Source organism: Lepidochelys olivacea, assembly GCF_965140295.1.
Source record: "Lepidochelys olivacea isolate rLepOli2 genome assembly, chromosome: 15".
NCBI classification, from domain to species: domain Eukaryota; kingdom Metazoa; phylum Chordata; order Testudines; family Cheloniidae; genus Lepidochelys; species Lepidochelys olivacea.
This window is the reverse complement of record NC_140425.1, coordinates 28106730-28125845: the sequence shown is the minus strand read 5'-3', so window position 1 is coordinate 28125845 and position 19116 is coordinate 28106730. Positions and strand designations below refer to the sequence as shown.

The 19116-nt window shown below is 42.7% G+C and overlaps 1 protein-coding gene across 2 annotated transcripts in view; it reads left to right on the top strand.

Annotated features, from left to right (window-relative positions):
• The window catches only part of KDM2B (lysine demethylase 2B), a 171779-nt gene that overhangs the window by 42922 nt on the left and 109741 nt on the right, over window positions 1-19116 (top strand). For both annotated transcript variants that reach the window (XM_084649458.1, XM_084649457.1), the window contains exons 5-6: window positions 753-931; window positions 4724-4830. In XM_084649458.1, coding sequence (XP_084505584.1) covers window positions 753-931; window positions 4724-4830 — 286 coding nt within the window. The remainder of the gene's footprint in view (window positions 1-752; window positions 932-4723; window positions 4831-19116) is intronic.

Here is a 19116-nt window from a genome sequence, read left to right as displayed (position 1 = left end):
GAGAGATGAAACCTCCTAGTGGCCAAAGAGGACTGTATGAAACCGAAGATTGCTGAAACTGCTGTTTAGCATTCTGGAGCTAATGGGACTTGTGCATATGCCACTTAAGGAGCTGAAAATAAGCTTGTATCCAGTGAGCCAAACAGAAGACCCAAAGTGCTTAGTGCGCCCCCTGGGAGGTCAAGTAGGAATTTTTTAGAGCATTCAGAATCCCAGAGGTGATGCTCAGTACCTCACAGGGTCAGGCTCATACATGGCATTTTTCTCTTTGTGGACAATTTTGACCACAGTGTAGTAAAGGCATCTTGGATGTTTAGAAATGTAGAGGACTATCTATCTATCTTAGCTACTTATGTGGCCCCCATTACCATAGTATCTCAGCTCCTCACAATTGTTGATGTATTTTTCCTCACAACAACCTATGTGAGGTAGGGAAGTAATATTGTCCCCAATTTACAGATGGGGAACTTAGCCACAGAAAAACTAAATTACTTGTCCAAAATCACACAGAAAGTCTGTGGTGGAGCAGTGACTTGAAATCTGGTATTCCAAGTCCTAGGCTGGTGCCCTTCCTCTCTGCTGTCTCAGTTTGTGCTGTCTAAGACCAGAGGGTGGGAAGATTTGGGTTCCTCTCGCCTGTTGCCAGGGATACACTGGGATTCCCCAGGAGCCTCAAATTGTGATTGCCCTGGACTTATGAATTCAAAATAAAACAAAAATAAATGTTTTTAAAGTGTTCTATGTGTTTGCAGGAAGCCGTCGGATTGTGGATGTGATGGATGTGAACACGCAAAAGGGAATTGAGATGAGCATGTCTCAGTTTGTGAGATACTATGAAACACCAGAGGCTGAACGTGAGAAGCTCTACAATGTCATCAGCCTGGAGTTTAGTCACACAAAGCTGGAGAACATTGTCAAGCGCCCCAATGTGGTAAGGGGTCCTGTTATTTTGTTGTTTATTTTTAGCCTCTTCACAATCACGCAGCTACTTTACAGAATCATAGAATCATAGAATATCAGGGTTGGAAGGGACCCCAGAAGGTCATCTAGTCCAACCCCCTGCTCGAAGCAGGACCAATTCCCAGTTAAATCATCCCAGCCAGGGCTTTGTCAAGCCTGACCTTAAAAACCTCTAAGGAAGGAGATTCTGCCACCTCCCTAGGTAATCGCATGCTCTGTGTACATAGGACACAAATCCCACATCCCTTACGTGGGGCCTGATCCAGGAAGATGCTCAAATTAGGGCTGTCAAGTGATTTAAAAAAATGAATTGCGATTAATTGTACTGTTAAACAAAAATAGAATATCATTTATTTAAATATTTTTGGATGTTTTCTACATTTTCAAATATATTGATTTCAATTACAACACAGAATACAAAGTATACCATGCTCACTTTATTTTTGATTACAAGAATTTGCAGTGTAAGAAAACAAAAGAAATAGTATTTTTCAATTCACCTAATACAAGTACTGTAGTGCAATCTCTTTATCATGAAAGCTGAACTTGCAAATGTAGAATTATGTAGAAAAACCAAACTGCATTAAAAAAAAAAATGTAAAATTTTAGAGCCTGCAAGTCCACTCAGTCCTACCTCTTGTTCAGTCAGTCGCTCAGACAAACAAGTTTGTTTACATTTGCAGGAGATAATGCTTGCCGCTTCTTGTGTACAATATCACCTGAAAGAGAGAACAGGCGTTCTCCTGGCAGTGTTGTAGCTGGTGTTGCAAGATATTTATGTGCCAGATGCGGTAAAGATTCTTATGTCCCTTCATGCTTCAACCACCATTCCAGGAGACGTGCATCCATGCTGATGATGGGTTCTGCTTGATAACAATCAAAAGCTGTGCAGACTGATGCATGTTCATTTTCATTATCTGAGTCAGAAGCCACCAGCAAAAGGTTGATTTTCTTTTTTGGTGGTTGGGTTCTGTAGTTTCTGCATCGGAGTGTTGCTCTTTTAAGACTTCTGAAAGCATACTCCACACTTCATCCCTCTCAGATTTTGGAAGGCACTTCAGGTTCTTAAACCTTGGGTCGCGTGCTTTAGCTATCTTTAGAAATCGCATGTTGGTACCTTCTTTGTGTTTTGTCAAATCTGCAGTGAAAGTGTTCTCAAAATGAACAACATGTGCTGGGTCATCATCCGAGACTGCTATAACATGAATTACATGGCGGGTGAAACAGAGCAGGGAACATATGGTTCTCCCCCAAGGAGTTCAGTCACAAATTTAATTAACGCATTATTTTTTTAACGAGCGTCATCAGCATGGAAGCATGTCCTTTGGAATGATGACCGATGCATGAAGGGGCATACGAATGTTTAGCATCTCTGGCATGTAAGTACCTTGCAATCTGGCTACAAAAGTACCATGCAAATACCTATTTTCACTTTCAGGTGACATTGTAAAGTCAGGGAACATTGTAAAGTGCAGTTAGGTAACAAAAAAAAATCTACATTTGCAAGTTGCACTTTCACGACAAAGAGATTGCACTACAGTACTTTTATGAGGTGAATTGAAAAATAGTATTTCTTTTGTTATTTTTACAGTGCAAATATTTGTAATAAAATAATATACTTTGATTTCAATTACAACACAGAATACAATATATATGAACATGTAGAAAAACATGCAAAATATTTAATAAATTTCAGTTGGTATTCTATTGTTTAACAGTGCGATTAAAACTGAGATTAGTCACGATTAATTTTTTTAATCGCAATTAATTTTTTTTAGTTAATTGCGTGAGTTAACTGCGATTAATCGACAGGCTTAGCTCAAATAGCTGCAACTTCCATCAACTCCAGTACTTAGGACATCTGTCTTTACCCAAGCAGGTTGCTGTTGTTATTGACAGCAGGACTGAAGCCTAGGGAAGGGGTGGGCTTCAGAGTCCGCACTCTGGCCCAAGCTGCAATTTCAAAGCATTATTTATACAGTTATTTTTAGAGCATTGGCATGAACCCTCCTAACCCAAGTTTGTCACTCCGGTCTGAGAGGGTCACTCCAAAATGCTGTGTACGCATGCCCTAATTGACACCATCGTTATAGAATTAATTCCCTGGAGGTTGAGGGTTATGTGTGTGCTCCAGCATGCTCTCTGCCCACATAAAACAGAGGCTGTGGGTTCAGATTGCAAATCAGGTGAATGCCATGGATAGCAATATCCGGATGCAGGAATTGTATGAGGATCTCAGCTATCTAGCCACTACCTGTGAACACCAGTTCTGTGTCACACATGGCCATGGTATTCATGGAATTGGTATGTTTGCTATTTCTGTGGGCTGAATTATCTCCCATTGGCTCCCTCTGAGGGTTGGGTATGCTATCTACAATACCTGGTAGAGATGGGAAGTTCACTAGCACATAAAATTCTTGCAAAATTGGGTGTTGGGTCTGCCTCTCTATTGGGAAGCTGATCCTGCAGATCATACCATTCTGGAAGTCCTCTAGGGACACAGAGGCAGGGGACTGGCTGATACCAGTAGCATCCTTGAAGGTCCTTTGAAAGGACGCACAAGTAAGGATGCTGGATACAGCACTGACCTCTGCTGGGATTGAGAGGAGATGGCTCCTCTGGGTTGGCCTCTCTAGCTCCCATTACAGCAGCTCATTACAAAGTTGCTGGATGGCTTCAGAGGTGAACCTGTATCATTTTGTGACCTGTGCCTCAGTTAGGTCTTGTAAAGTCCTCTGAGGCTTACTGATCTTCTTAGGATGGTAAGAATGACACTTCTGAGTTTGAAATTCTTTTACATATTGCCTCCTTTCCTTGAGTTGTCTTTTGCTCCACTGAGGCCAAATGCTGTACTACAACCTCTGTCTTGTGCTTGACCCTCTTTTGCCCTCCCTTTTTCGAAACCTGGTTTGTGTGCCTCACCCATTTAATAGAGGTTAAGGTCCAATGGGCCATTATGATTATCTAGTCTGACCTTCTGCATAACACAGGTCAGAAAACAATGAACCAGAGATTTATCCCTGCTTCACATTCCATGCTGGGATTTGATCCCATTCCCTATGACACCCAAAGCAACCGTTATTTCAGTAATCCATGAAGCTATCTCCACTCTCCATATCCTTCCCTTCATCTCTATCCAGTTCTCTCTCACTCTGTTTTGCTCAGCTCCCAGTATTTGCTCTTGTCCACACTTTTGAAAATATTTGGCCTTGAGACAAGGACTTTGAAGAATTCTGTATCCAAGTGTTATCCAAGGAAATGTTAGGTAGGCAGTAATGTAATTACTCATGGTGGAATTTGGCCAGATCACCAGGGTAATGTTCCTTGAAAACATACAATATCAGAATAATTCAATTTTTTAAAATTGTGGTTTTGATGTGCATGATCACAATTTCTGGGATACAATCTACACATATGCAATTGAATACTGGCACTGTGGTGATCCCACACCAGCAATGGTCCAATCCCAGAAGTGCACTCAAGTGCCATTGAGTCAGAATCTGTGCCCCTTGAATTCAGTGGCATAACTCTCTTTGATTTGAATGTTTGTAGGATTTAGTGGGGAGTTAGAGTGCTCAACCCCTCACAGGTTTGGGTTTCTGATTGAAACAGTGAGTTTTATTAAGGAAGATTTCACCATCTCTGAGCATATGCAAACTGCCAATCTGCCATTGTTGCCAATCACTGTTCCAGCTTTGACTGCTGGGAGTACATCCCACCACATGTTTACTTGACTAACCATTGGTTCTGGTGGGGATTTTAGGTGGACTTAGTCGATTGGGTGGATAATATGTGGCCGCAGCATTTGAAGGAGAGGCAGACCGATGCCACGAATGCTATTTCGGAGATGAAGTATCCAAAAGTGAAAAAGTAAGTTTCTTCTAGTTTCTAAAAAATTCTAATCTTGACCTCCCTGGTTAATTCCTGTTTGAACTCACATGCTGGTAGCTGAGGAAGTATTGATTTGTTCAGTGAGCAAGGGTGGATGCTAGCTTGACTAACCTGCTTGATCTGTGTAATATTAGTGGTCTTCTACAGCTTTGAAGGAGATTTTGTATTTTGTATTTGGGAACTTTATAATGGATCTCTCATGTTCTTATGGCTTGTCATTGGTTTTATAACTGTGGATACATTCTGTCTTTCATTCTAAAATACTACATCAAATGCTCAATGTAAAGTTTGGGATTCACTAAATGCAAATAATAAATATTTTAAAAACCTTGAATTTTTTCTTTAATATTTTAGACGAGAATAGCCACTTGTCCTGCCCTGCCCTGAGAATGGCAGGCTAGCTCTGATCTGGAATACTGGATCTTGTTGGTAAAAGAATTGTTGTAATAAATCACTTCTTAGGACAGCAAAAAGGTCAGAGGGAAGAATTGAGCCTTTCACCTCTAGGCTGATGGTTCAAAACCATCCCAGGTGATTAATGGCCAAAAGTTGTAACAGACTGAGGACTGTTTGGTGAAATGAGCTTGTGCATCTCAGTCCATTTCCTAATGGGTAGGTGTCCCCATTGAAAATTCCATCACTTTAGTTGGTGCTAATTGACTTTCTTGCTGGCATTCTCAACAGAGAAGCCAAAGATATAATAGGCTACAGAGACTGAACTTTCTCACTTCAGAGGTCCTAATTGAGGCATATTTGAGAGGTAGTATGAGAGAAACTTGCACTGTCTCTGCCTGTCTTATACCAATTATGTGGATAAACTTACGGCATCACTGCCTCTTATCATGATGTCACTAAGAGGAGAGGAGCTGGGGTGTGTGGTAACTAGCCAAAATAGAGAAAAATTAAGGAAATCTCTGATGAGTGACTGGAATGAAGCTTTCACTCCAGTATTTGATAGTTTACCCCAGTTTGGATGTTTCCCTTGAAACTGTTTTTCATGTAATGGTGGGGAAAAAAAGATTTGGGGCCTGAAAACACACATGGCAAATTTCATAGGATTTAGTATGCTAAGTGAGACATAGGCTAGCGTTAATAACAGAAACAGCTAGTGACCCTTCGAGTGAATGAATATTACGTAGTGCTGAACTTTTAAAGTAGGTTTTGTATTGGCTGCCTATTTCTGTTTTAGAGGCATGTTCTAAATATTAAATGTGGTACTAAAGAGACAAAGTGGGTGAGGTAATATCTTTTATTGGACAAACTTCTGCACTATGTAAAACATGCTACTGACAGCCAGGAATTACTGAGTTCTAATCCCAGCTCTGCTATTAAACCAATCCATGAGGTTTTGCAAATCACTTAGGACCAAATTCTAAACTGTAGTGCCTAAAGTTAGGCAACTAAAATCTCATTTAAGCATTTAATTAAACGTCCCAATTTTCAAATGTGCCAAGCAGAGGAGACTCACATTTGATGTATTTCAGTTGCTAACTTTAGGCACTCAAGTTTGAAAACTGTGATTGAGATTTTCAAAATAGTGTAAGGAATTTAGATACTTTTCCCATTTAAAATGTTTTAAATTGGAAAAGTGGCTAAATCCCATAGACTGCTTTGAAAATCCCAATCTTTGGTGTTACCTTCTCTCTACCTCTGTTTCCCCATTTGTAAAATCAGAATAATATTTACCTACCTTGCAGAGGAATAAATTAATGTTTGCAAAGTGCTTTGAAGATAGAAGACATTCTGTAAATGCTCTTTATATAATAACACAAGTCTGCAGGTATCCTTCGGGTACTGAAGACGTATGTACATATCTGCCACAGCACTCATTTTGTTGGCATCCTGAAAAATCCAGGGATTTTAGGGTTAATGAACTTCGTTTGAAAATTGCAATCGTTATTTGGTGGTGAATCAACTTTCTCTTACCTGTGTGAAGTTTTCACTAATCGTGTCTTCTTGATTTGAGGAGCTATTTATTTCAATTCAAATGAGTACAATCAAACCTTTCCATCCAGTTTCTTGTGATTATTTCTAATGCCAGAAATAGCTAAAGAGAATCACAGTAAATATCTATGAACCTTGGAATCTATATTCAGGAACAATTTGGTTTTGCTATTATTTGATTTATTTTATCACTTAAATGCTGTTAAGAATTATTTCGGTTTTTGTTGTGTTGGCTGCAAAATAATTGCTGAAGTATGTGTGATTTCAGCTGCCAGAAATAAGAACATTACTGTTGGGTTCTGTATCAAGACTGGGGGATTGTTTTCTATGGGGAAAATGCTTAATACGTTTCCCCCCTTAAATTAAATTTTAAAATCTTTCATCAGAAAGTTGCATGGGAGAATTTTCTTTGGAATATAAGAATTCCCATGCAGGTCAGAACACAGATCTATCTCATATGGTGCCCTGTCTCTACCACTGACTCTGTACCAGATGCTTCCATGCTAGAATTCCATACTGGACAATTAGGTCCTGATCCAAAGCCCTTTATAGTTAGTGGGGTTCTTTCTATTGACTTTGAAGGACTCTGGATCAGGCCTTTATGAAATAGAAACTTACTTTATCAGTCCTAACTGACAGGGGTTAGGAAGAGTTGTTTTATGCTGTGAGACCTAAGAGAATGTATCCCCAAGTTTTATCCTATGTAGTATAAGTGTGGATGGTCTCATTATTCATATAAATTTCCAGTGCTTTTTTTAAAATCCTACTAACCTCTTGACCTCAATGATATCTAGTCATAATTCGTTTCACTGCTTAATTATGTTTTTTAAAATTTAAATATTTTCTTCTATCTGTCTAAAACTGCCTTTCACTTATTCTGGTATTATGAGTGGGTAAATAGGATCAGGTGCTCATATCTTCTCTATATACTCATTCATGTTATACACATCTGTCATGTTCATTTTTATATGTCTCATCTCTAAGCTAAACAATCTCACTGTTTTCAGACTCTTCATATTAAATTCTTTTTCTGTCTCTGAACATTTTCATCACCTTTCTCTGAACTCCTATTTTTGCTACCTCTGACTCCAGTTTTACTTCTGTACCAATGGAGTTTCATTCTTTGTGTATTCCACTGCTTACCACAATGTTTATTGCACTCTCCTCTATTGAATGTGTCCAAATTTCTCATAGTAACTAGCATATTTTCAAAGTGAAAGCCAGTTTGTTCTGAGTTACCAGATGGTAATTAACATACAACAAGGATGTACAGTTAAAAAGTGAAGTGCAGCATTTATTTCACTACGTAGTGACATTAAACACTTGGGGAAGGTGAAAGCCCAAGGGCTAGGAAAGGTTCTTATCCAAGCATTCTGCACAAGCCTAATCCTGCGAGGTGCTTAGCACCCTCAATTCTCATTGACTTTGGTGGGAGTTGAAGGTGCTCTGCACTTTAATAAAATGAAACAGTTTGTTTAGGTGCCTAAATATGAATTTGGTTTCTAACTTCAAGGGACTTGACTAAGGTCACGCAGTGAGTGAGTGGCAGATGATCAAATAAAATCCAGGCACTCTGTCTCCCGGTCTCCTACTCTAGCCATTAGACCATGCCACCCTTACATTTATTTGTATTATAGTAGTGGCTAAGAATCCAATCAAGGTTCAGGGCTCCATTGAGACTGTACAGATAAGAAATAAAAAAAAAGACAGTCTGTGCCCAGGAGAGTCTCAGTCTACATGCCAGACATGATGCAGCAGACAGACAAAACAGACAAACAGGGTGGAGATGCAGATGGGAAGCCTATGGAGGGTCACAAAGGTGGAAGTGATGTAATTGCAGTGACAAACTAGCAGCAGCTTTTTGAAGGGGCATGATGGGGGTCAGTGTGACTGGCATCAGGACCATACAGGAATGGATTACAGTAGTTGAGATGCAAGATGATGAGGACTGAACAATCCATGTCAGTGCTGGTATCTGCGTGATGCTGCTCCTTAATTTTAGAAAAACACTGGTGTTTATCCTGTGCATTCCTGACTTCTGGAGTCTAGAAATGGGACTGTTCCACTCTGGTCCTGTTCTTAAGTGTGGTCGTAATACTGGGAGCTTGCTGTATGCTATACCCACCATTAGAATGATCCTTACAAACAGAAAGCACTCTAATGACAGTGATTGTGGTTTTGCAGACACAGATGGTATCACCAGACACAAATGTCTGTCTTGGCTACTGTGTGTAAAGTTCTGTGCTGGGAATGGAGTTAGAGAATGCTCCATCTGCTCTGCTGGTTCAGTTATTAAAATGCACTTGGAGACCTCTCTGGCTTTCACTTGGATTTGTACCATTAACTTTTTAAAATAATTTTATGTTGTGAGGTTCTTATTTGCCCATAAGTAAATGACTAATATCTGAGAGAGAACCTAGCAAACTGCAGTAGTTGGGCAGCCATATTAGATCAAAACTAAAGTAAAATATAAAAGATTTTCTAAACACCACCTCTAATTTAAAAGAATAATAAGATACAAGTAGTTGGGGGACTGAATAGCTAAATGATAAAGTGTCTTTCTTTCTCTTGCTCATTGATTTAAATTCAGGCCAGGTTAATAGAGTTTGAAAGTCGTTACAGTGTGATGCATGTTCGGTGGCTTATGTTAAATGAGTTTAAGAGGTCTCAGTCCAGCTTCTAGTGCCGTTCACATCACAGAAAACACTACCAACTGTTGGCACAATCTGCCTGCATTGGTCACGTTTTCAGCAGAGAGGCCCCTGGGTTGTATGGACACGTCAGTAGAACTACTCTTGTGCCATAGAGGTGGCCCCTGCAGGTCAGGGTAGACAGCATAGGAAGGTTGTGCTGCAGCTGCCCCTTTTGTGGCTACATGGGGAATTCGATTTCCAAGGTTGTCAGTTTGGCACGCTCCATCACTACTGACACCCACATTTAAAACCAAACAAAACCCTAACTATTTTTTAAAGAAGATTTTTCTGAATAATAAACCTGAATAATTAACCAAGAAGGACTCTGCCCTCTGAGCAGTGTGATGACAATATTTGAGCCCCCGGAGATAACAATTCAGAATATGAATGAATGCTTTGCAAAAAAGCAAGATTTTCAGAGCTTTTATGAGAGTAAGGACTGTGTTTTATTAATATAAGAAATGTATAAATATTATGGGCCAGATTCTTGGCCCCACTCTCCTCCTTTTGCACTACTCAAGTGATGTGACGAGGGCAAAAACTGCTTGTAGCTCCCTAGCTGGAAATCCACCTGGCATAGGGGAATCCTCAGTGAGCATAGAGCCATCATAGCTGGTGCATCCCCTTTAGCCCAGCATAGGGGCTGGGGAGGGAGCATGGTCAGCATGAGATGGGCTGGCCTCCAAGCTGGATTCTGTCTCCTTTAATGCACAATGGCTATGCAACTGCCTTGATTAACCCACCCCTCACCAAGAGGGGAGACTGGAACATCATGGGAGATGTAATTGACTAGAGAGCCTGTCCTTTGGAAACAAATGGGAGCATAAGGCATCTGAGCTACGCCTCCCATGAGGCACTACAGCAGTATTTCTGACTTGGGTTTTCTATTTTTCACCAAAAACTAAACATTTTCCATGAAGGGGGAAAAAACCCCTAGTTTACAAACAGCTGAAATATTAAGCCAGTGTTAAATCTCCCCCAAAAGATGGAATAAATAACAGCTTTCCTTATGAGCACTCTGAAACTCTCCTGGTTTCATTTATGTTTTCATATCCTGAGCTGCACCTTCTGTGTCAAACTGTGAGCCTGATCCTGCAAACCCTTATTTTTATGAGTAGTTGTTATTCAGTGAAGTAGTCCCATTGAAGTTAATGGGACTAGCTGACTGAATAAGCATTACTTACCTGAGTAAATATTTTCAGCATTGGGCCCTATATCATTAGATTGGCAAGACTATTTGCAAGGTAGTAGTAATAGAGACCCTAGCCCAATTCACAGTTATGGGTGTGGTGAAATAGTGACAGATGGTTCTAAAAACAGTTGAGAAAAATAATTAATAGATTTTGTGTTGCGGGACGATTTTTCAAAGGGTTAGGGATCCACAACTGCACTTTGTGCTTTAGAAAATTTCCCCTTTACTTAATAATTGACCTTAGCTATTATAGAATAAATCACTGCTGTCTTTTGTTAAACAAAGATGGTGTTTCCCATACAAATAATTCACCTATCCACTAAAATAAGATGCTGGTCTGATTTCATACCCTGTATCAGGGTCAGTCTTATTCCTCTTCTTTTTGGCTATGTTTTATCAGTACATGCCAATATAGTCATCCCTTTGCTGAACAGGGATAGATTTAAGCATGTGATTAAATATTTTGCTGAAATAGAATCTAATTATGAACTGGGGTGTGCCTCTCGAGGCAGAAATTTGTCCACTGTGTGGAGGGGCTGCTAATAGATTGTGGAACTGGTGATCCTGGAATACAGGCTGACACTGTTTTCAGCATGCTGTATTTCTGATGGCGCTTTCTCTATTTTTTATGAATTGCTTTTGGTATGAAAAGCACTATATGATTATAATTATTCTAAGTAAAGGAATATTAGGCTGATAGGCAAAAGTTCTTATCCACACCCATTGGATAACAAAGCTTTTCAGACATGACTGAACAGAGTAACACTGTGTCAGAAAAAGCAGACATCATTCTGGCATGTATTAGCAAGATAGGGTTGCCAACTTTCTAATCGCACAAAACTGAACACCTTTGCCCTGCTCCTTCCCTGAGGTCCCATCTCCCGCTCACTCCATCCCCCCTCCCTCCATCACTTGCTCTCCCCCACCCTCACTCACTTCCACTGGGCAGGGGTTTGGGGTGTGGGAGGAGTTGAGGGCTCCGGCTGGGGGTGTGGGCTCTGGGGTGGAGCCAGAAATGAGGGGTTCAGGATGTGGGAGGGGGCTCTGGGCTGGGGTGTGGCAGGGGGCTCTGGGCTGGGGCAGGGGGTTGGGGTGTGGAAGGGGGTGAGGGCTGTGGGTTCTGGGAGGGGTTTTGGGTTCAGGAGGGGGCTCCAGGCTGGGGCAGGAGGTTGGTGCAGGAGGGGGTGCAAGAGGCGGGCTCTGGGCTAGGGCCAAGAGGTTTGGGTGCAGGAGGGGGTTGGGTGTGAGAGGAGGTGAGGGGTGCAGGCTCTTGGAGGGAGTTTGGGTGCAGGAGGGGACTCAGGGTTGGGGTAGGGGGTTGGGATGCAGGAGAAGGCGAGGGGTGTGGGCTCCAGGAGGGAGTTTGGGTGCAGGAGGGGGCTGGGGCAGGAGCTTGGGGTGCAAGCTCTGGGAGAGAGATTGAGTGCAGGATGGGGTTTGGGGGTGGGAGGGGGTTCGGGGTGTGGGCTCTAGCTGGGCAGCGCTTACCTCAGGTGGCTCCCAGAAGCGGCCAGCATGTTCGGCTCCTAGGCGGAGGGGCCAGCGGGCTCTGTCCACTGCCCGCCCCTGTAGGTGCCGCCCCTGCAGTTCCTATTGGCCACTGTTCCTGGCTAATGGGAACTGTGGAGCTGGCAATTAGGGCGGGGGCAGTGTGAGGAGCCCCTGTGGCCACCACTGTGCCTAGGAGCCAGACATGCTGGCTACTTCTGGGAGCTGCGCGGAGCCAGGGTAGGCAGGGAGCCTGCATTAGCCCTGCTGTGCTGCCGACTGGAGTTTCAGCGGCCCTGTTAGCGGGCTGACCACAGCCACCAGGGTCCCTTGTTAACCAGGTGTTATGCTCAAAAACTGGATGCCTGGCAGCCCTATAGTAGGAGTGTTGTAAGTAAGACACGAGAAGTAATTCTTCCGCTCTACTCCACTCTGACTAGGTCTCAACTGGAGTATTGAGTCCAGTTCTGGGCACCACATTTCCGGAAAGCTGTGAACACATTGGAGAAAGTCTAGAGAAGAGCAACAAAAATAATTAAAGGTCTAGAAAACATGACCTATGAGGGAAGATTGAAAAAATTGGGTTTGTTTAGTCTGGAGAAGAAAAGAATGAGAGGGGACATAACAGTTTTCAAGTACATAAAAGATTGTTACATGGAGGAAGGAGAAAAATTGTTTTCCTTAACCTCTGAGGATAGGACAAGAAGCAGTGGGCTTAACTTGCAGCAAGGGTGGTTTAGGTTGGACCTTAGGAAAAAATTCCTAACTGTCAGGGTGGTTAAGCACTGGAATAAATTGCCCAGAGAGGTTGTGGAATCTCTGTCACTGGAGCTCTTTAAGAGCAAGTTAGACAAATACCTGTCAGAGATGATCTAGAAATACTTAGTCCTGCCATGGGTGTAAGGGACTGGATTAGATGACCTCTTGAGGTCCCTTCCAATCCTACGATTGTATGATTTGTTCTCAGATTAATGCATTAATCTCAAACACCATATTATATAAAGCTCACAGAACTTGCAGTAGTTCAGAGCTGGCTGAAATAACCATCAATATTTCAAACAGATACTATTGTCACAAAGATAAAGATGTGTGTTGCACTTTGACAGGTACCAAAAGGTCCTTATGATCAGTATTTGCCAGGGTAGACTGGGCTGGTTTGCTGCACATTGGCAATTTAGCACATTCCCTGGGGACTGCTATTTTATGCACATTTCTTTTTTTTTAAAAGGACTTATTTGGTTCTTAAAGTTCAAAGGTAACCTTGCAAATGTATATCAAGTGTAAGCTGTGGTACTGAGATCTACAGGCAGCCTGAATTTATAGCACTGAGGGTATGTCTACACAGCAATGAAACAGCCCTACAGCCCAAGTCGGCTGGCATAAGCCAGCCACAGGGTTTTCTTTGCTGTGTAGACCTACTGTGAGAGGCTTGAATTTCTTCAGTTCCTCTGTTTGGGCTGTTAACAGCAAAATCTTAGGGTGTACATTATTTTCTTACTACTCACAGCACACAAGAAGAGGAATAATCATACTGTGAAGATTCGCACAATCCACTGTGAGCAGCATTTTCATTTTGGCATCACGTGTGGGTGGAGTTTGGATTGGGGACAGTGTTTGGGAAAGTACCACTTTTTATTAATTTCCAATCTGAGCTGTGGGTATGTGTGTCTAGAAAGTCTGACTCTGCAGTTGCTTTACAAAACATGGGGATCAACCTAGGTGCACTCAGAAAATATGGGCTTTCTCTTGTTATCTCCATTTTGTTTTTGTCTGTCTGAGGTAGATCATTAGCTCTTCAGGGCAGGGACGTCATCTTTTAAGTGCTCTTAAAGTACCTTAAAAAGAATACAGACTAACATGGCTGTTACTCTGAAACCTTAAAAAGAAAAGGAGTACTAGTAGCATCTTAGAGACTAACCAATTATTTGAGCATAAGCTTTCGTGAGCTACAGCTCACTTCATCGGATGTATTCAGTGGAAAATACAGTGAGGAGATTTATATACACACAGGTTTCAGAGTAACAGCAGGAGAGTGGGGTGGGGGGAGAGAAAACCTTTTGTAGTGATAAACACCCATTTTTTCGTGGTCTGTGTGTATAAAAACATCTTCTGTATTTTCCACAGTATGAATCCGATGAAGTGAGCTGTAGCTCACAAAAGCTTATGCTCAAATAAATTGGTTAGTCTCTAAGGTGCCACAAGTACTCCTTTTCTATATACACACAGAACATGAAAAAATGGGTGTTATCGTACACACTGTAAGGAGAGTGATCACTTAAGATGAGCTATTACCAGCAGGGGGGAGGGGGAGGGGGACACCTTTTGTAGTGATAATCAATCCACTCCCAGTCTTTACTCAAGCCTAAGTTAATTGTATCCAGTTTGCAAATTAATTCCAATTCAGCAGTCTCTTGTTGGAGTCTGTTTTTGAAGGCTTTTTGTTGTAATATTGCGACCTTTAGGTCTGTAATTGAGTGACCAGAGAGATTGAAGTGTTCTCCAACTGGTTTATGAATGTTATAATTCTTGACATCTGATTTGTGTCCATTTATTCTTTTACGTAGAGACTGTCCAGTTTGACCAATGTACATGGCAGAGGGGGCATTGCTGACACATGATGGCATATATCACATAGGTAGATGTGCAGGTGAACGAGCCTCTGATAGTGCGGCTGATGTGATTAGGCCCTATGATGGTGTCCCCTGAATAGATATGTGGACACAGTTGGGAATGGGCTTTGTTGCAAGGATAGGTTCCTGGGTTAGTGGTTCTGTTGTGTGGTGTGTGGTTGCAGGTGAGTATTTGCTTCAGGTTGGGGGGCTGTCTGTAGGCAGGGACTGGCCTTTCTCCCAAGATCTGTGAGAGTGATGGCTAGTGGCATTCTGTTATTTTCTTTGTTGGGCCTGTGCTGTAGTAAGTGACTTCTGGGTACTCTTCTGGCTTTGTCAATTTGTTTCTTCACTTCAGCAGGTGGGTATTGTAGTTGTAAGAACGCTTGATAGAGATCTTGTAGGTGTTTGTCTCTGTCTGAGGGGTTGGAGCAAATGTGGTTGTATCGTAGAGCTTGGCTGTAGATGATGGATGGTGTGGTGTGGTCTGGATGAAAGCTGGAGGCATGTAGGTAGGAATAGTGGTCATTAGGTTTCCGGTATAGGGTGGTGTTTATGTGACCATCGCTTTTTAGCACCATAGTGTCCAGGAAGGGGATCTCTTGTGTGGACTGGTCCAGGCTGAGGTGGGATGGAAATTGTTGAAATCATGGTGGAATTCCTCAAGGGCTTCTTTTCCATGGGTCCAGATGATGAAGATGTCATCAATATAGCGCAAGTAGAGTAGGGGCATTAGGGGACGAGAGCTGAGGAAGCGTTGTTCTAAGTCAGCCATAAAATGTTGGCATACTGTGGGGCCATGAGGGTACCCATAGCAGTGCCACTGATTTGAAGGTATACATTGTCCCCAAATGTGAAATAGTTATCGGTGAGGACAAAGTCACAAAGTTCAGCCACCAGGTTTGCCGTGACATTATCGGGGATACTGTTCCTGATGGCTTGTAGTCCATCTTTGTGTGGAATGTTGGTGTAAAGGATTTCTACATCCATAGTGGCCAGGATGGTGTTTTCAGGAAGATCACTGATGGATTGTAGTTTCCTCAGGAAGTCAGTGGTGTCTCGAAGATAGCTGGGAGTGCTGGTAGCATAGGGCCTGAGGAGGGAGTCTACATAGCCAGACAATCCTGCTGTAGGGTGCCAATGCCTGAGATGATGGGGCATCCAGGATTTCCAGGTTTATGGATCTTGGGTAGCAGATGGAATACCCCAGGTCGGGGTTCCAGGGGTGTGTCTGTGCGGATTTGTTCTTTTGCTTTTTCAGGGAGTTTCTTGAGCAAATGGTGTAGTTTCTTTTGGTAACCTGCAGTGGGATCAGAGGGTAATGGCTTGTAGAAAGTGGTGTTGGGGAGCTGCCTAGCAGCTTCTTGTTCATATTCCGACCTATTCATGATGACGACAGCATCTTCTTTGTCAGCCTTTTTGATTATGATGTCAGAGTTGTTTCTGAGGCTGTGGATGGCATTGTGTTCTGCACGGCTGAGGTTATCGGGCAAGTGATGCTGCTTTTCCACAATTTCAGCCTGTGCACGTCGGCGGAAGCACTCTATATAGAAGTCCAGTCTGTTGTTTCGACCTTTAGGAGGAGTCCACCTAGAATCCTTCTTTTTGTAGTGTTGGTAGGAAGGTCCCTGTGGATTAGTATGTTGTTCAGAGGTGTGTTGGAAATATTCCTTGTGTCGGAGACGTCGAAAATAGGATTCTAGGTCACCACAGAACTGTATCATGTTCGTCGGGGTGGAGGGGCAGAAGGAGAGGCCCCGAGATAGGACAGATTCTTCTGCTGGGCTAAGAGTATAGTTGGATAGATTGACAATATTGCTGGGTGGGTTAAGGGAACCATTGCTGTGGCCTCTTGTGGCACGTAGTAGTTTAGTGTCCTTTTTCTTTTGTAGAGAAGCAAGGTGTGTGTTGTAAATGGCTTGTCTAGTTTTTGTAAAGTCCAGCCACGAGGAAGTTTGTGTGGAAGGTTGTTTTTTTATGAGAGTATCCAGTTTTGAGAGCTCATTCTTAATCTTTCCCTGTTTGCTGTACAGGATGTTGATCAGGTGGTTCCGCAGTTTCTTTGAGAGCGTGTGGCACAAGCTGTCAGCATGGTCTGTATGGTATAAAGAAAAGGCGTACTAGTGGCACCTTAGAGACTAACCAATTTATGTATGGTATGTAGATTGTAATGGATCTTTTACCTTCAGTCCTTTTGGTACAATGTCCATCTGTTTGCATTTGGAAAGGAAGATGATGTCTGTCTGTATCTGTACGAGTTTTTTCATGAAGTTGATCGATTTCCACTCCATACGGCTAAATGCAGTGCCTTGCATGATGACAGGTTTCAGAGTAGCAGCCGTGTTAGTCTGTATTCGCAAAAAGAAAAGGAGTACTAGTGGCACTACAAAAGGTTTTCTCCCCTCCCCCCCCCTCCCCGCCGCTCTCCTGATGGTAATAGCTCATCTTAAGTGATCACTCTCCTTACAGTGTGTATGATAACACCCATTTTTTCATGTTCTTTGTGTATATAAATCTCCTCACTGTGTTTTCCACTGAATGCATCCGATGAAGTGAGCTGTAGCTCATGAAAGCTTATGCTCAAATAAATTTGTTAGTCTCTAAGGTGCCACTAGTACTCCTTTTCTTTTTACGAATACAGACTAACACAGCTGCTACTCTGAAACCTGTCATTAAAGTACCTTGTGTGTATACCATACTTAATGAATAATTGGCCAGGCTCATCAGGCCACACTCTCAACTTGATGGCATTTCTCTGTCTCTTATGTGATAACTTTTGAATGCCACATTTGATCAATTCCAAAATTATAGAGAATGTTCTAGGTGTTAGTGGCTATTGATTTTGGGGAACACCGAAAGGGAGAAAATGGGGGACACATGGATCTCCTGCCATCTTGTTAGCACAGCCACAGCTTCCAGCACATCTGCAATTGTCTGTAATCAAACAACTTGTTGATAGCACCCGTTATCACTTTCCAATATGACAATACCACCATCTTATCTCTGCCAATCCTCCCAAATTAGTTTAACATGTTGACAGCCTGAATGACTAATTTTCCAGACAAATCGTAATGGGGGAAGGAAGGGGTGGCATGCGCACAGGCCCTGGGGTGGGGGAGATTGCAGGACCTTGGTCGGGGGAGGGAATAGGGGTACACAGAACTCCTGACGAAGGGGGAGGGGGGTTGAGGGACTCTGGTATGGGGAGAGAGGGGTATGTGGAACCCACACAGAGACCTTGGCTTTGGGGGCAGGGGGGACACAGCCCCAGGCATGAAGGAGGGGTGAAGGGGAGAGTTGCAGGGAATTCCTGAAATAGAGTGGAATGGGAGGGTGGTAGACAGGGAGCTTGTGGGGTGCAATGAAGGGGTGCAATGAAGGGGTGCAAGGAGACGCTGGTGTCTGCAGTGAACAACCTTCAGAAGCTATGAAGTGTGGAACCTCCTAATTATTAATGGTCTTGCTGTAAGTGGTGCTTTGTTTTAATCGGATTTAGAAGGAAGCTGGGTTGTCTTCTGTAGGAAAAGCTGGTTATGGTGGATCTAGCTGCTCTATTCCTGACTTGTGTAGTATGATAGGAAAGAGAATTAATGTCTATCGAAAATAATGTCCTGGGTGGCCCACTGTCCTGATAATGGTAAATGTTACTGATCTTGCACATCCTGCCCAGCAGGAGGTGTGCATGCATCCTACCATGTGGGAGTGTCTGGTTAGGTTTCCTGGTGGGATCCCTTATTCACTGCGCAGGGTGGTGGTGGTGAGGAGATGGTATGCAAAATATCATGTCATGCAGGAGAGACACTAATAGCTAGATTTCCTGAGTGCTAAGTGTGCTGGTGAGCTGGGTTCAGTTCTCCCTTCCTGCTTCTTGGAACCACTGTGCAGCCTGAACTTTATGTCCTACTTACAAACTAATGTCTACTTTGGCCCAATTGAAGGGAAAGGTGGCTGCAGTACATGAAGAATTCAGCTTCGCGGAACTTGAAGCTGTGCTGTGAGAGCCTTGAGGGAGCTGTGTAGCTGCTCTCTTTAGGCACAGGGATAGCCACTGCCATGTGGGGCCTTTAAGTGCACTGGTGTTGAGGGTGGGGTGGAGTACAGGAAAGCAAAAGAGTCTGGATGTGCTGGCCCCATGTCTCCTGGGTGACAATGGTTTCTTTTGTCTTGTGGTGTAATTTGTGGCTTTCAGTTACAGGGAGTTTAGTTTCAGAGTAGCAGCCATGTTAGTCTGTATCCGCAAAAAGAAAAGAAGTACTTCATCGGAAGTGAGCTGTAGCTCACGAAAGCTTATGCTCAAATAAATTTGTTAGTCTCTAGGGTGCCACAAGTACTGCTTTTT